Below are 19,202 nucleotides of genomic sequence, written 5' to 3' on the forward strand. Positions count from 1 at the left end.
TAAAAGTTTATTTAATGAAAAATATATAATTTTTTTCTCTCGTTATCATGTTATTTGTTACCATTACGTTATTTATTCCGTTTTTACCATTATCATTGCGCATAAGCTTTCGTAAATCATTTTTATTATACTGTCCAGTAATTTTCATGCATTTATGCATTTTCCTTGCACAAAAAGGTTAAATTTGAATTGAATATTGCGGAATTTTCAAATTACCTGTGATTGATTTTTATATAATAGTGAAGAAATTGAGATCGGTTGTGTGAAAGACGCGATTCTTGAGAGGGAAAGTTTGTTCTTTTTTTAAATTTCTTTTTTTGTGGGAACAAAAAGCTTCCTGATAAAACTGGTTTGAACAAGCGGTTCACAGTCGAATAAACCGATTGACCCTTCGACATTACCGACATTCCCGGGCTCGTCCAATTTACGGCGAGACTGCTGCAAATTGCTCCTTCGCCACAGAGCTTTCGCTATATAGTGCCAGAAAAAAGGAGCGCATCGAGAATGCCGAACAATAGCTGTGGAGTTTTTTTTTCGCGTATTTTATTTATTTATTTAATTCTTTTTGCATGCAAGCGAGGAAAGGCCCCTCCGTCACAGCTGATAGTCGATGCCGCCTACGTTTCTCTAGAAATTCAGTTATATAAATGCGCATATGTGATTCAAACTGGCACAACAACATATTATACCGTTTTGATGAACGAACGAATGAGATACTGTGTCATTCGCGAACGCAAAATTGCGAAACACATTTCGCGTTCCATTTAGGGATAATTGCGAGTACGGCGCCAGATTACCGATAAAAGTACGTGCTTAACACGATTATTGCATTATAGTGTATATAATTGAATAAAATAACACACTTTATACGATAGAAACGGTAAAATACCGCAAAGATCGAAGGGATATCTGCAAAAGAATGAAATCTGATATACATATTAAAAGTTGGAAAAGTATTTTAAATCAATCTTCTTCTTTAGCGAGAATATCAGGTCATAGAATGTCATTATAAAATTAAAATCGCAGGACTCTGCGTATATATCGAGAACGTGCCAAACATGGCAAACTATGGACTTAGAAAAAATATAATGATGCAGTTTATGGCGTGAATATGACGTTACAGGATTTAGCAGTATAGCGGCTTAAAACTATAATAATGTGGATGACACGAGAAAGAAAGAGAGAGCAAATATTACATCCGAGAGAGCAAATATTACATCCGAGAGAGCTGTGTTTTAGCACAAAGCTATTATTATTATCTGGACACCGTTAAGCTCCTGCTTGAAACAAGAGCGGCGAACAATGGCAACGTGTCTAATTCGGAGCGTACTATCCATATTGGTCGACTAACTATTGTATCACTTCTCTCGTGTAGGTATATGTAATATATGCACATATACATACTGCAGGAATATGTTCTTCTTTTTCTCTCTCTCTCTCTCTCTTCCTCGATATTGCCGAGTGTTTTCAAGGTGAGTGTAATATCGCAAGTTTGAATTGTAAGGCTAAATATTGTTCGTGAAAGTTATATAATTATATTATGCTATACAATATTCTGTCTACTATACTGTATGTACATGCTGTATCGTATGTTACATATTTTACGCGCGATTCTCTAGCGATTGTCGTGGAATCGCTGGACCAATCTTTATTATCGCGTAGCGAGATCATTTCGTGCAACATAACTTCGGCTTCGGAAACATTCGTGGAATGATAATGTAAATACCACCGACAGCGTTCGATATTTCGTTATCGGTGAAAACCGCGATATCTCTTCGAATTCCATTTAACGTTTATTTGTTATTCAAACGAACATTATTCGATGTTCGCTGTTTTTCCATATTCAGATAAATGTCGAAAGAAATGAACAGAAGACGAACAAGCCGTTTAGCAATTTTATTAATACGTTCGCGAGAGATTTTTCTTTCTCCCCCCAATATATTTGAATTTAAAATCAAATGAAATACGGACATGCATTTTCTATTTCTTTCTTTCTCTATTTTTTTTTTCTATGTACGCTCGGGCAAAACTCAGACGAATATGTAGATTGAAATGGCTGCAGCATCACTGACAACTGCAGTGCCACGTAGATTCATATATTTGTATATGTACACTCATATTTCTCACATATCTACGTGTCTTTTATATATTATGCATATTCTATATATATCTACTTGTTTGTCTGATTCATGTCCACGGGTGTCGTATGAATACCGGGGGAATTCATCCGCGTATCGCTTTTCTTTCCACACATTAAACATTTCTACGTGCACGCGTAACTTTTTCAATGTACAAACGAATTGTATGTGTTTAAACGCACTCGACCTATTTATAAGAAATAAAATCTCTTTCGCACGCTAGAACGAGTGAGGAAAAAAATTGTTATTTGACCAGGCATTTTCACGCAAGTTGCACCAACTTGTTTTTTGAAGACAAATATAATCTGTATAAAATATAGACGAATTAAAGCGTCGAAACAATAGTTCGATAGTTTCTATCAAAATAAATATCTTAGTCTATCATAATCGTAATAAATTTTTTATCAAATTGTGACAAATAAGATATTTTCTCGGAAAAATACGCTATATTTTTCATCTCGATCAGATAGAATTAAGCCGCTAAGGCTTTGAATTGGAACAGAAGCATCCAAAGCCAGATCCTAAAACGAAACGCAGGTTCTAACCGACCGCAGTGGTATCGAGAGACTAAATCTATTTCTAGAGCTTTATACGTAGGTTCGATTACATATATCAGTAGTGGAGAAAGCGACTTATCTACGGAAACAGTTCTTTTATTGGGATCCATTAAAAAATAAATTAATAAATATTGATGTTAATGTAGGATAATTACGAGTATTGTGATTGAAAGAAATTAGTTTATGAGAAATCTACTGATTAATAAAAAAAAATATTATTTATTAAAGAATGCATAATGTAACTTATCATTAATTAAAGTTTATTATCTCTGGCAAAGAATTCATGACCGCGTTATCTTTAGCTTTGACTACAAACAACTTTCGTCCTTTGTCATGCAATTACGCATTTTCTCTCGCACATGTAGGTGCTGGTGAAACTACAGACCAGAATATGCAGACTATCCAACTCACAGCATTAATTGTCACAACAGACTATCTGGCAAAATTAAAAATCTTTCTTTAATGAAAATATAGTAGCTTTGGAATTAGAACTATAGAAATTGAAAAGCTTCTCATAAATTAAATTTGTATAAGGGAATAAATTGCAATGTTCTTTTCATTTAATCTTAAATGGATGTTATACTTTGATAGAATTTTAATTTAAAATTTTTGTTGTAAAATATTGAATATTAAAAAATTAATTATGAAAAATTTAAGAATAATAATATCCTTAAATGTCTGTAACTTTTATCAACAATAAGAAAAGATTGATAAATGACTCTAAATTAGTCTAAGGATATGTTTACTACTAACATAAGTTTAACATACTTATTGTGCAATCATACTTTATATAATCGTATCGATTTTACTTTTTCCCCCTTTTTCTTATCACATAACACGTTTTGCCAAAACTGATTAAAAACGTAATTACAGTGCGTTAAAGTAGATTACGTTACAAATCCGTTATCTTGTTTACCACTTTCCCCCGATGAAGCAATCTATCATATAACTTTTACAATTTCCGATTTCGATTAGCCAGTTATCAATGATTCCTGTTCGGAATCGGCCTTTGATAGCTATGAGACGAAAACAGCCGGAAACGCTAACATCCGATCACAATATGCAGGTTTCGTCCTGGTTAGATATGATCTAATTTTGCCGGTTCACTTGTGACGTGTCGATCGTTGTGGAAGCTTTCCGCACACGCATGACCGATCACGGGATAAAAAACGAGAGCATTCCGATCGAATGCCCTTTCGAACAATGATGTGATATAGCTCTCGGGTACAAGATAAGTTCTCCACGTAGCAAAATAAGATATCGATTCAAGCGAAGGATATTAATATGAAATTATTTTAATTATTATTTTAAATGAAAAATGTATTAAGTATTGATATATATTTATATTAATATTTTTATTAAATTAATTTTGGTTTGTTATAAAATTATAGGTGGACCGGGCGGAGAAGGAGGAAGGGCAGGGAGAGGGTGGTCTGGCGCCGTCTTGCAGCGGTGCCTCCGGTTCGAGGATGGGCCCCGGGCCCGATTCCGGCAGCAGTGCTCCCTCTTCGGTTCCCCAGTCGCTGGCTACTTCAAGGGACGACGAGGACGACGAGGACGATGAGAGCAGCGGTAGGCGGTCCAATGGTCACGGAGGATCGAGGTTAGTGATTCTCGACGTCTTCTTGCATGCGATCACTCGTGTCTGATTATACTGCGATCTGTTTCACTCTTAATATTTTATCGCGCGATTGGATGAACAGATCGCGTGAGAGATGATCTCGCGCAAATCATCTTTTCGGTCTCCTATTATAATTTTTAATGAAATGAGAAAAATTTCCATGTCACGCGTTTTATATATTATCACGTATTTCGAAAACTGTAATTCAAAAATTAACAGTTATCTTCTCTCTTATTGCTTTGAATGCCAATTTCGGTGTTTGATATATCAATCAACGATTCAACTTTGTAAACTTATTAAATGTGACTTTATTGTTAAATCGTGTCTATTGAATATACTTGAAATTAAATGTTTCCATGTAATCTTGTATAAAATGAGAATTTATACAGTAAATATAATTTTATTTAATAACATTTGTATCCTTTTTCATGGAACCTTATTGAAACTGATTTAATTGCATAAATAAAAAATACATAACGAACGTTACATGGAAAATTTAATTATAATAAATATTAACTATTATATTCAGTATGTAATTAAGACCATGGAAATTTTTCTCGTGTCTTTGCTCAGGGTGACTATTTTATATTTCTCATCCTCGTTCCTTGTTCAATTAACCACATCTATTTAATTGTAAGTATTTAATGAAGGATGTTTCCATAATTTGAACATATTAGTGTATGTAGGAAGATTGTTGAAATTGAAAGGAGGTGTCAGATTTTTCTTTGTGAATTTCGAGAAAGATGACAAAGAGAAATGTGTGCTGCAGATATATCGCTGCAAAGGAAATAGAATTACAAGGAAAATTGAATAACGCCAAACCATATAAAATGGTCTTTTACTATTTTCCTTTATCTTTACTTAGAAAAGAGTACCGACCCTAGTTTCAGTTGACAGAAGTATATTATATTAGAGATATTTCATATCTATATAAGAGATCTTTTTCTTCTTAATACAAGTCATATCGTTGCAAATTTGCATCGAGATAATTCGCACGAAGTTGGAGAAGAATTCGTTACGATTTATTATTCTTTGAAGATCTTTAAAATTCCGTTATGGTTGAAATAAATCGTAACGACAAAAATTATATCGTTATGGCGTATATATTCTGCGATTATTTATACCTTGTACAAGCTGGAATCCTTTGAAAATTTTGTTCGATACTTTGCTTTGCTCGTGGTGAGAGTGCTCTAAATGTTGATGATATTGTGTGTTTCCACTTACAATTAATTCAATGAATATATGCTTTTTTAAATACCGAAAACGTAAAAAAATTGTTACAGTTATAAAAGATAAAACCTTGCATGTGATATTCTATAACACAATAATATTCTCACATTTATTATTATACATCGAAACTGCATAAAGTGCTACATCGTAGATAAATCCCAACAAGTATTTCCAATGACATAATGGTTTTTATCGATATAACGATATTAACGAAATGTGAAATCTCGTGTTCTCGATGAATTACACTGTTGTCAAAAAGTGTAAGATTAATATTTTTGCTCTCTCTCTAATTGCGCTAAATCATATTCATTTTATAGTATAATATCGTGGAATTATTGACTCAAAATATTGTACCTCTCTTTGCGACAAATTACAGCAACTTAAATCGCTTTCAACTAATAGCAGCGTGTTGTTATTATTCGATTTTCACGTGCAACACGCACGTCACATGCATCGGAAATGCGTTTTCAATACGGCGCAGTAAATTTCTGACGGAACGATTCGCGATATCGTAATGGATGGGACTTTAATCGGGCGATGATGAATTTGTGAGTGAGAGCCTCTCTCACTCTCGTTTCATTTCAACATTTAAACATAGTGTTTAACCAGATATACACATACGCACACATAAACATACACACGTATGTGCATACGACGAATACATTAATTCTCGGTACAAAATGTTTACTATGTACATATGGCGTACACTTTACTTTACGCTAACCGAGTGCTTGTCACGAATAATGGCTTTTTACCCCTTCACATGTGCAAGCAGCACGTAATGCAATTATCCACGTGTCTGATATCTGGCGAAAGATATATGGAGAAAATATTTGTAAGATTACAATAATGCGAACATACATAGAAATTTAAAATTTTAATAATTTATCGAAATGCATTTGAGTTTGAAAACTTGTGATATTATTAAATTTTATTAAATTTTTATGATATTATTTAAATTATATTTCTTATATCTTTGATATATATAATCCTATTATATAAAGATCTACAATAGTTTTGATATTTTCAAAAGACCCCATTTTATTTGCCTTGCAAAAGAAATCAATATTGCAAGAAATAGTAGATACAAAAGAGTTTTTCGGGAACCTCAAAGATCACTGTCTAATCGAATTTGTTATTTTACATTATACTGCAAGTCGCTAGAAAATATCATAAATAATATTTTGCGGTCAACATAAATGATTTTGTTAATCCAAATGGAAATTTCAATCCTTTGCGGTTTTATTCGCTCATATTGGATCTCATGTTTCAATTTAACTGAATTATACATTTATTTAAATTACTCATATATTCATGTAATACCTATAATGAAGAACGTAGATAGAGATATATATAAATACATATACGTTTTATTTAATGATTGAAATATATGAATTATAATAGAGTATGCATGATATGCGGCTGAATTAATGATTGAACCGGTACAGAATAAGCATAATATTTCCGACCGAGAGAGTTAGAATTTCGCAAGGAATTAAATCTATTATTTAATTTTATATCTGTTTTACATGATTTACTTTTTGTTATTTAACAAATAAATTATTTTTATAATTATTTTTTGCATTCTTCAAAAATTTTATATGATTGAAACGCCAGTCATGTGGAAAATATTCATCATGTAATATACATCAAAAGAGAATGAAAAGCGTGTATCAGGAGAGCTTAAGCATGAACCTAAAACTTCTCGATTCACTATGCTCCTTACGAAATGTTTAAGCTCTCTTGCTTTGGTCCGAATTAAAGTTTGCTCTGCAAAGTCTAAAAGAACCAAAATCAGGTTCTCTTTCTTATATCCTCGCTTGTGATTGCCTCGAAGCTTTTTCAAGCATATAATTTGATGAGTATGCTTTTTCTACTTTGGAGAACGTTTATTTCATGGCGAAAGCAATAACGAGAATGATAACTCGGTGAAATCTTTCGTGTAAGTAAGCGTGAAAAATATGATCCATCTGGCGCGTTGCTATAGATGTGCGAATAACGCAAAATGTACGGTAAATCTTCTTAATTTTGCTTCATTGATCATGGTGGGCAAAGAGCGTGAAACAAGATATCGCGCTTCATAAATTCGGGAAAAATAATCTGAAAACAATGATATCAATCTTGCTTTTAGATTAGAAACTTATATTTAATATTAATTTTTACATTAAAAACATAAAAATAATTAATCTTTTTTCAAAGTCGAAATAGTGATTTTAGTAATTGACGATATTTTTAAATTTTTTACTTAAAAGTTTTAAATGAATGATTTGCATGAGAGAGCCTAAATATAAAAGCTTGAAAAAAATGAATAAATTAAATGTGATAAAGTCTAACTTAAATTTTTTCGCATATTATCACTTTAACACAACTTTATAATGAAATAAGAATGGATGAAATGTGGAGAATAAAATGAAGATATATCGCGATTTGTCGCACGGGATTATCAGAGAAACTTGTAATACGATAACGTTTTTCGTAAAATTCGATGCGCTAGCCAAGTTTGCTTAACGTCGTTAATGCGGTTCCAATAAGATGCCGATGCAGCGTCTCTGCAGCGTAAATTATTACTCTCGGGCCAATTACACCTCTCGCGTTCGACGAAGATGACCCGTTTTCGCTTCAATGCGAAAGTTTCCGAGAAAATTTCTTCCGGTTTGAAATTATGTCTTGGGGCAATATCTTCTTTTCGTAGCGCATTGTAATATCGTTTCTTGCAGAGACGTTGAACGAGACACAATCGTCTTTATCACAAAAGCTAAATTTTTTGCTCGCTTGAATAAGACATCTTCAGCGAGTAAATTTGCTTTCGATGAGGACGGAGTATATAAGAAATCGAAACAATATATATATACGATAATAATCAATTTTAATTCAGAAACGTAAAATCTTTCTTTATTTTATCTTTCTTTTTATAATATAATAAAATATATTTTTTGTTTCTATTATTGATATAATATATAATATCGCATAAAATATAATATAATTGGTAGGATGTTGATATATTTCTCGAATTACACATATAATGATTTCATCGAGAGAAATGTTTCTGAAAAATAAGATGTGTATTATAAGATGCACTACATCCCTTGAAACTGCTTTCACTGTCGCGCATATACCGTAATCCAAACTTATTTACTTTTTAATTGAAGCGTTGGAACTGTAACTCGAGAGTATTCGTGCATCTAAAGCAAACTATGTAGCTATCTTACGAATGCCATTCGTGCAGGGCTTGTTCGAGGAAACGTGGCGAGCATGCTAACTGTGATTTTTAATCAAACCTCGTTAGATTACATGATCACCTGTGTGTGTGTGCGCGCGCGCGCGCTACGCTTTTTTATGCTTTTTATTATAATTGTGGAGTTTTATTAGAAGAAACACGTATAGCGGGATTTCTCAAGATATTTGAGAAAGGAGTATTCTTTCTCGTTGAATATTTTTCATCAACTGATAGCGCATAAATACTTTATCACGCATTTTATGTATAAAGGTATAAATTTTTTCTTGTTTTAATAATTACATAGTTGATATAAAAGCCTTTTTTTGAAAAACGTAAATTTATCATTGGATAGTTTAAAAAAAAAAAAGAATACGAGGTTGTAGCATCTCATTAAGTTGATTTTATTTTGTCCAGCTCTGCTTTAGGAATAACGGAGGAATATTGCGATCAAACGCAACTCGTGCATGTGAAACTCGCGTTAGCTTAGATTTGATAGGTACGATAGCGGAAAGCAGATACAACCGCATTCGTTTTTAGATTAATTCGAGCGGACAAAGAAGTTTCGCGTGCTTGGTCACAATACAGTAAGCACTCTCCCACAAAGGAGCAATTGGCTGAGAACGTAGGCTGAAAAACAGTCCGTATATTTACAAGCAACTTAGAGCTACTCGTATATAACGTGTGTCAAAGCATTGTTGGTGTACATATGGGAAATCGAGTGGAGCAACCTTTGATTAGATTATTTTACGATTGGATTATTTATCGAAACTTTTCTTGCGCGTGGGGGCTACAGTAAAGTTTTTATTGTTAATAAAAATAATGTTTTAGCAGCGCTAATGGATTATATGAATAAAAATGAAGCGGATGGTTTTAGCAGAAAGTAGAAATAATATCTTTACAAATTCTGCGAGAAGGAAGAATCTAAGGATTAAATTAAGTAGGTCAGTTATTGTAAAGTAGATAAACAGTTTTATATAAAGTAAGTAACAGTTTCTCTATTCAAAGGACAGTAGTATCTTGAATTGATTTTCCGCGAATATATTATATACCTTTTCTTTTTTGGGGGGATTATTAATTAAAGTTATTTGCTTGAATTTCTACGCGCTCTCAAAATTTTAATTAAACATTTTGAAAGTTTCTTAATTATACATGCAAACTAATATTATAGATCTGAACATATGGTAATATATATTTAAAAGGACGGCATTAAGATATGCTCGAAGGAAATCAGATATATGACTTTCCGATGATAATTCTTTCTTTGCTTCGTGCGAATTATTTAAATATTTTTTTAAGTACATTAAGTACATTATCTCTAATAATGATCATGATACTTCTACTCATTATTCTTTTTATCATTAAACAGTAAATGAAATTGACAGAATGTCGGAAAATGTCGGTGAGCACGAAGTGAAAGATCTAATATAAAATATATCTTGCACTTGATTGATGGAAGAAAAGCTGAATGAATTTTGTGATATTCGTTCTAAGATGATTAACGTAAATCACATATTAAATTTAAATTTAAATTAATTGTTTCAAGTTTTTGTAAAAAGAAAGCTGGATTAGAAAGAGATTATCTCACTATGACTTTAGAAGATTTTTAAATTAATGGACAACGTTGTCAGTAGCATATAATCCAATCATTATGTTTAACGCAGAAAAAGAACAAGGATCTTGCTCTGTGCTTATGTAATGTCCATATACTTATCGCAAGTTTATTCTTTCAGCTACGGTATTAAATTACGAATTTAAATTTTCGTCGCGCGCGACATAATCGGAGAACAAGGCGCAACTAATTTCCAAGTCTAAGTTTTGCATCCGACAGGACACCTTCGCTTCGCTGCTCGCTGTCTGTTCCGCGAGAGTTTCTCGTCTTTTTTCTTTTTTTTTTTTTTTCTTCTCTATTGTGCAATGACTTTTCAGTGCATGTAGCGCATCGCTTCGCGAACGAGGCGTATAATCACTAAGTTCCGATTTTATTTATTCAGTAGCGATACAGGTTGGACTTTCCCAGATTTTGCAAACAGCTTTTTGTATTCCCAGGGTGCTATATACCGCGCTTTTCATTCGCACGAAAACGGCGACGAGACAGGCGGCGATTTCGCCGCGGTCGCGCGTTGTAATCCCGTAAAACGCAAAGTGCACTCGGCAAACTGTCGCATTTATCGACTTTACGCGCCGTGGCAATTAACGTGGCGATGTACCGTGGCGCCAAACCTTTATCGTCGAAACCTTTTTTCACGGGGGTGAAAGGGAGCGGGTAAATAAATTTAGCGTCACGTCGCGTCGTACAGTCGGCAGAGTTTTCAGCGAATGACTCGTTTTTCACGATGTGATATGGAGATGGACAGACGGACACGAAGAGAGGGAAGGATGAAGGATTGTCTGATTGAACTTATGTAAGGGGACGCGAGATTGACTCGGAGAGTGAGAGAGAGAAAGAGAGAGAGGGAGAAAAAGGAGACATGAGTGATGAAACCCATTCACCCATTCAATGAAATACGTTACAAACTATAATTGTATTTACGTCGCTTTCCAGTGAGATCGTTCGCAGAGTGAATGAGTAAAGCTTTTTTTTTTTTGCAAGACTGCTGTTAGTCGTAGACATCCCGACTGGTCTGCCATGGGATGTTATCAATCATAGTTTGACATGTGTTAATACGCGATACGAGAATCGCAGATTATGTTGTACCGAAGAATTAGTTATTAAAAATATGCATGTAATTTTTTATTTAGATATAAAATTAAAATTCATACATAGAAAAATATCGGTCTGTCTGAAGAGATTTTATTTTTGAGCAAATCTAAAAAGATTTGCAATTCAGGAATTAGAGTTTTCTATCTTTTTACTATACTCATTAAAAGTCATATAAAAGTCTATTGATCTTTTAGTACTTTTAATATTTTTAATTTTAAATATTTTTTCATAACATATACACGCCTGAGAGAAAAAACCGCACTTTATGCAGAGCAGAATCGCGTAAAGATATCGCATCAACATTAAATGAAACCATCTCGCCCGAAGCGGATGTCATCTACTCACTCATATATAACGCATCCTAGAATGAGTATGCTCGCGAAATTTAGGCTGAGAGTGCAAGAGAGAAAGAAAATACATGAAAATGCAAGTATTTGGGAATAAGAGAGAGAATGAAAGAGAATATGAGAAAGAGAGAGAGAGAGGCAACCCGTGTGGGTTCTCTGTCTTCTTCGCAGATCATCAGAGATCTATCGACAACGACAAGCTATTTCGAGCCACCGGCGAGCCTTCGCCACTAAGACAACTGGTGCAGGATTAGCCGCCACCTCGACAACCTCGGAATCATTAGAGAGCTACGCCCTCGACACCGAGATACCCGCAGCAGCCAGGAGGCCCCGTAACACGAGGGGTTCGCAAAAATGGAGTAACGTACGCGCGGTCATGGCGTTATATTCCTCTCTACGCAAAATCAAGAGGTATTCCCGCCATTAGTCGATATGGACGGTGACCTCTAGCACTGTCATCCGCACACAAAAACATACTTGTACACTCTCATAGACTCTCTTTCGGATTGTGTTGGGAACTTGGCACGATGGCTTGAATTCAATTTTGTATAGTTATCTTCTTTCCCCCGTATACTTTTTGGGAACTTTATTTTTGAAGATATTACGCGTTTCTTTATTTTTCAATATATTAAATGCAATTTTTTAAATAAAATACTTTATGTAATTAATTCAATAAGCAACTTTTTACATCGCGGTTAGTAAAAATCATGGAATGCGAAAAAATTTGGGTGGTGTAAAATATTAATTTTCAAACACTCTCAAAAGTCTCGGAAAATATCGGAGATTTTGCAGCGCGTGTGTTTGCATCTTGTCAATTATTCATTCCGTGTACACGACAGGTTTCCGAATATAATCGAATATTCCGAGAGGTTCCGATTTTTAAACTCTCGAAACTACGAATTTTAAAACTGTTTCAGGGATTTCAAACAACAATGTGAATTATTCAAAAACGTTCCTTGACGTGAGCCCGCGCGCGCACGCACACGAAGCAATTCTGATCTGATATTGTTCCCATCACTACTCACACGATACCACGATCGCTCGCGATGTAAAACGAAGGAACGTAAAATTTACGAGGACACGAGACTTCCACTAAATAAATGTACGTGCTATAATAAACTTTATACGGAAAAGTGACACTATATTAAATTTAAAGCCAATATTGTTGGTTTACGTACAAAATTATCGAGCTTTCTACCTTTCTATTGTTCCGTCAGTTCTATCTTTGCAACTTTCAAAAATATTCACATTCACGTTATAATCCAGTTGGATGAATTCAATAATAAAATAACAAATTTAATAAAATGTGGAAATATAGGAAATACATATTTTTCTATAAACATTTATTACACAGATATTCATTACATGTTTTTAATCAAATCAAGACAAATATTATATTTTATACATATATATATTATTTGCATAATGAAATGAAATGATACATACGATAATCTGTATAAGTAACAATACATTAAAAAATTTACAACTTTGGACGATCGTCTTTATCGATTATCAATTTGAACCAACGATTCCTAATTTAAAATTAAACGTTGCGAAGTATAATGAAGTATATTATCGATTAAGGTTACAATGACAAAGTATAGGAACGTACTAAAAGTCTCGAATGTCGATTCGATCGTTTTACGTCGCGGACGTCACACCGCATTCAACATAAAATCGCACGAAAGTACTGGCTACTCCTCTCGTCACTGCAACTCTATCCTATCGCCACTCTACACTTACTACTTTATACATTATCTCAGATTACTCTATATGACTCTGGTCTCTACTTTGTATTAGATGATAGAACTGGTAGATGACCGCCGTCTTTTTTTTATTCTCCGCTTTCAAATATATCTTTGAACTCTCAAACGTTTATAATAAATTTACGAACGAGTCGATTATTTTTGCTTGGCGATAATTCATTAATCAATATCGATGATTCGCTTTGTTCGCGATTGCCGAAGACATTTTATGCATACTTTTATTTATGGATAATGGAGCGCTTGTGTAAAATTTCTGGACGATAAATCATTGATATTGGAATCGCTCAAATGAGTAGAAATTATCGGCGATGCATCCGACAATGAAATGGAATCGTTTATACCGTTTAAAGAGCAGAGTTCATAAATTCTGTCCTTTGATTTCGCACTCGAGAGTGATATGCTTGTTTCGATAACGCGGCTCGTTTTCTCCCTTGCTTTGCATCGGTGCGATCCGATTCACCAAAAAACGCGATACATTTCAACGTAATAATGATCGAGCGATTGATCTCAAATTAATTTCACGGATGAAATATTCTCTATTTGCATCGATTAAAGATCCGTGATATCCCATATAACAACTATTTTGCATCACTAGCATAGGTATCAATAAATTCTCGTCTGTTATCCATATCCCAAAAATTCAGAATGTTTCAAATTTCATTACTTTCTTTATAAAGAAATTACTGTTTAAATATTGTGAAAGTTACTCTCATCTGCTATTAAAGCATAAGATCTTAATACGAATTGCAAAAATCGTTACTGAGATTTTTTTTCATAGTGCTGACAGAGTTGAACTTTAAATAAAAAAATTGTTTTTTAAATGAGCAATAATTTTGCTAGCTCTTTAAAACTCAAAATAATTACAATCAATTGATATTTGCGATAAATACATTTATTGACAAATGATTAATATTGAAAGAGTCATTTTTAAATAAGGATAAAAAATACATAAATAATGACGCTTGAAAAAAAAATATATACATAAATAGAGATTTAAAAGAAATCAATCTTTCCATTTAATGTTCCATTAATATACACGGGACAACACAGACATCTTTACAACAGAACACTGTACATGAGTGTTACATTAACGATTCAAGAATGCGTAGTAGCATAATGACGATTTTTAGTTATTGTCTCTGTTTAACGTATGCGATTTTTCAATGTTACTATCTCTGTTTGTCTATCTATCTGTCTGTCTGTATGTATGTCTGTCTGTCTGTCTGTCTGTCTGTCTGTCTGATCCCTATTCATCTGATACTCTAGCTAACTGATCTGATCTCGATTCTCGCTCGATTTCTTACTTATCTCAAGCAAGAACTACCTATCTTACAAATCTTAGAATTTAGAGAAAATACGCGCGGTATATATTCTTTCAATCTCTTTCCGAAAGAAACGAGAATGATGTGTTTCTTCCGTTTCGCATACATTAGGTTGGAATGAATGGAACGAATAGTATATCTGCGCATCTATATCTCTCCGTATATGTTTGTGCAAGATACATAAATCATAGCTAGGATTGCGGAACGAGATGCCTTGTGATATACCGTATATATAGCGAATCTTGCGATTTCTGCGTGACAACACGCAACAAAACTCATGCATGCATGGTTCGCAAGAAATTCGCGACGTTATTCAGTCACGCGGAATCCCGATTATAAAATATTTGTATGCGTGTGTGTGTGTGTATGTGGGTGCGCGAATGTGTCAATCATATTTCTTTCAGGAGGATATACACATGTGCAAAGGCACGAAACTTATCTCGAATATCGAAATGCCTCTCCGCGCAAATAAACTTCAATTAATTGCGTCTATTACGCAAATAATGGAACAGATAACGCATAATATTGATTTGACCGTTTACGGAAACGATCCGATGTATTTATCGTTTGTTTTTTAAGAGTGACACAATTGATCCTTTTTCACACGCGCGAGATATAAAATATCCTCAGACTTGAAAATTTAATAAATTAATCGGAGCATACATATATTTTGCTTTTATTATACCCACATGTCAAATTTATATGCAGTTAAATTGAAACTCTCGCGTTTTTATATATAATTCTCGCGAAGGAGATATATAATATTTAGATTATTAAATAATATAAGATATTTTTTATTCTCCCTTATTGGAGGAAATAATAAAAATAGAAATAATAATGACGGTGAATAAAAAGTAGTCTGCGTGAGTAGATATGCTAAAGAGATAGCGTAATTAACAGAAGATTAATATGCGTTACAGTTTCAGAATATTCAAATTTTCATCTACAAAAATGTCGCAAGTAAGATTTGCAGTCATTACTTTTGCAATTTCGCTGATGGTACTTTTCTGCGTAAGAATTTAAAGGTTTTCTGACAATAATAATGACATTAATAAGATGAATATAATGATTTTTGGTTGTATCGCGTTCGAAAAGAAGGTGCGATGTTGACAGTAAAATATTGACTCCTGCATTGATCTATTTCCTTTTACTCGCGATGATAAACGATTTTACCCGTTAGTACCTTCATAAATCCGACACGCGTTATTGGAGCAGATTGTTTCCGACCGGATAAATCAGTCTTTAAAGTACGTACTCGGTTCCTATGAGGATACCCGTATATCACGCGGTTCACTTAATACTCGTAGATACACGAGACGGCGATTATTTATAGAGCGCGACAAATCCGTACTTATCGGTTTCTTCTTTTTCGCGGCGAAGGGACAGCAGAAAAATAGGATTTGTCACGGAATGAGATGTCTATATCGTAGGTAGGAAAAATATCTACGAGAACATTTTGTATCGCGTATTACACGTTTGAAGATCCCCTTATCGCATTTGAACTTTATCATTTTACATGTAGCGCCGATAATTCTTCTAGATCAGTGCATACGATTAAATCTTATAAAGTAACGTGTGACGTAAATTGGCATATAAAAAAATACATTGCATTGATATTTGAGCGATACACAATGTTTCACATTTTTTTTTTTATCGGGTTTCTTCGAGATATCATATATAAAATATTGCAATTTTCTTTCATAAATCTTACGAGAAAATGTGTATATTATTCTATATGTGTCACTCCATAAAACATATATTAAACGAAGTGACGCGACGTCAAGTATTCCAATATTGTGAAAGCTTACGTACATATATGCAATATTCTTGAAGCTGTTTTATTTTTGCGAAGGATTTTCCGAGCACTGGTGTTTACCTAAACTGCAGTTTGTGCATTCAAATGATTTTCTTTAACCCGACATATGCGACGGAATTAATGTTTTTATTGCTCTTATGACCACCAGAGTTAGGACTTTAACTGGCAGTCGTAACATTCTGCTTCGTATCACTTAACGGCTGTCTTTATACATGGTTTATGAGACGTACGTTTTATTTTCTATATATCAACCTCATATACGAACGCGATAACGATTTTATATTGTTATTCTTACAATATTATAGGAACAACGAATCGCACAAGTACTTGCGCGTGATATATTTTTCTAATTTTTCTATTTTATATTCATAAAATTCTATCTTGATATGTAGAGAAGCTGATCTTCTTATTCTAAGGCTTCAGAAGATTCGCGCTCCATTTCTCCTTTTGTCCTTGACTGGCGGTCTGTTTCTCTTTCTGCTCGCAGAACGAAGAGCAATCAACGGTGGATGAAACTACGAACGACGGTGCAGCTGTCCTCGGCGATCTCGACGATCCAGAAGAAACCGCCTCTAAAGCGCGAAGACTCGTTTCTAAAGCGATTCTCCACCAGACAGATACCGGAGAGTCAGGAGACTCTCGATACCGCCGAGGGTGAGGGAGACGCGACCGACAAGGAGGCGGGTAGCCGGCGCCGCAGGCGACCCCGTAGACCTCAGAAACCGCCCAAGACTGTGGTCAATCCCGACGAAAACTTTTACTATTATTGGCTGATGCTATTGTCGACCTGCGTCCTTTACAACCTCTGGACGCTGATCGTCCGTCAGAGTCTGCCGGAGTTGCAGGCGTTGGCGCCTGCCGCCTGGCTCGCCAGCGACGGTTTCACCGACGTGGTGTTCTTCCTGGACGTGGCGGTGCAATTTCGCACCGGCTACCTCGAGCAGGGTTTGATGGTCTACAATAGCAGAAAACTGGCCGGTCATTATATCAAGTCCAAGTCCTTCATCCTCGATCTGCTGGCGCTGATCCCGCTCGATTTGCTGCAGGTGAATCTCGGCAGCAATCCGATGCTGAGGTTCCCCAGGTTCCTGAAGATCTATCGAGTGTACAATTACTACTACATGGTGGAGTCGCGCACTGTCTATCCGAATCTCTGGCGCGTGCTGAATCTCATTCACATACTGCTCATCCTGGCACATTGGTTCGGCTGCTTTTACTACCTACTAAGCGAGGCCGAGAGCTTCCAGGGCGATTGGGTGTATCCTTACCGACCCGGCGAGTACGCAACCCTGACCAGGAAGTACCTCGGCTCTCTCTACTGGTCCACCCTGACGCTGACCACCATCGGTGACCTGCCCACGCCGGAGACCAACGCCGAGTGAGTGACATAATCTCTAAACGAAATTGTACACACCATTCGCGCTCCCCGCTCCTTTCGTTTTTCTTTTATTGCATCGCGTATCTCGCGTCGTCCGTCTCGACGAGACCTAAGAGAGAATGGAACGTCGGCATGTTTTTTTTGCGCGCATCTTCCGAGCCTTTGCTCGCCTTTCAGATCGAGAAGATTGGCGAGAAAAGATATTAAATTCCATTTATAAAATGAAACAAGAAAATATAATAATTTACAATACGTTTGGAATCATTTTTCAAAAGATTTGAGAGAATAAATCAAAATTTGAATTCTCGTTTATTACAATTGATTTTCCAAATTTTTTCAAGCGTAGATAACCGAAAGGGTTGTACATTCTTTCGTTGTCACGTATCAAGATTTCCAAGATATTCCGATCGATCGAAAAATCACGTATCGGGACGTTAGCATGAGACTCGAGGCTTGCATTACATCGAACATTTACGGCGCCTTAAAAGTCAATAGCTCCTTCGGGCTATGATATGGATCAACAGGTAGTGCATAATCTTATTTACTTTGTAACATTCATCTTTGGATTCGTGCATCTCGCAATTTATCACGTGAGCTATCCGCGCGTTTATAAGTTCGCATATATAAGAGCGTTACTAGAAACATTTCACGAGTAAATCTTACATGTTAAGATGAGGAAGAAAATTCGAAAAGAATATTCGAAGAAAAACACTCGAAAATGAACGATCATTGAATATATAATTAATATATATAATTGTGAAAGTGATACATAATTAAAAGATTACATTTGATGATAAAGATATACGTGAATTAAGAATGCCGTGATGTTGCTTCGTATACTAAAATGATAAAAATTATTGATGTTCATATTTAATTTTAGAGATTTTACGCAATATTCGCGTGAATTTTCTCTGTATAAGCGAACAGCAGATTATATTTGCATATTATATTTGCGTATTATATTTGCTCCGATTTCAATGAACGTCATAAATCGATGCTGCCGCAAACATTTTGATATTGACGAGGAATTAGCCGCGACAGAACATTGTTAGTTTGATAATTATGTTAGCTTCCCGTTTCCGGTTACCGTAGGTTCGCTTGTATATTCG

General features: G+C 34.8%; 1 protein-coding gene across 1 annotated transcript in view; it reads left to right on the top strand.

Moving 5' to 3' along the window:
* LOC115237417 overlaps window positions 1-19,202 on the top strand; it is a 71,779-nt gene that overhangs the window by 23,506 nt on the left and 29,071 nt on the right. The window contains exons 3-4 of the mRNA XM_029810425.1: window positions 4,087-4,298; window positions 17,203-18,093. Of these exons, the coding sequence (XP_029666285.1) occupies window positions 4,087-4,298; window positions 17,203-18,093 (1,103 nt within the window). The remainder of the gene's footprint in view (window positions 1-4,086; window positions 4,299-17,202; window positions 18,094-19,202) is intronic.

This window comes from Formica exsecta, unplaced genomic scaffold (genome assembly GCF_003651465.1).
Source record: "Formica exsecta isolate Colony F162 unplaced genomic scaffold, ASM365146v1 scaffold295, whole genome shotgun sequence".
NCBI classification, from domain to species: Eukaryota; Metazoa; Arthropoda; class Insecta; order Hymenoptera; family Formicidae; genus Formica; species Formica exsecta.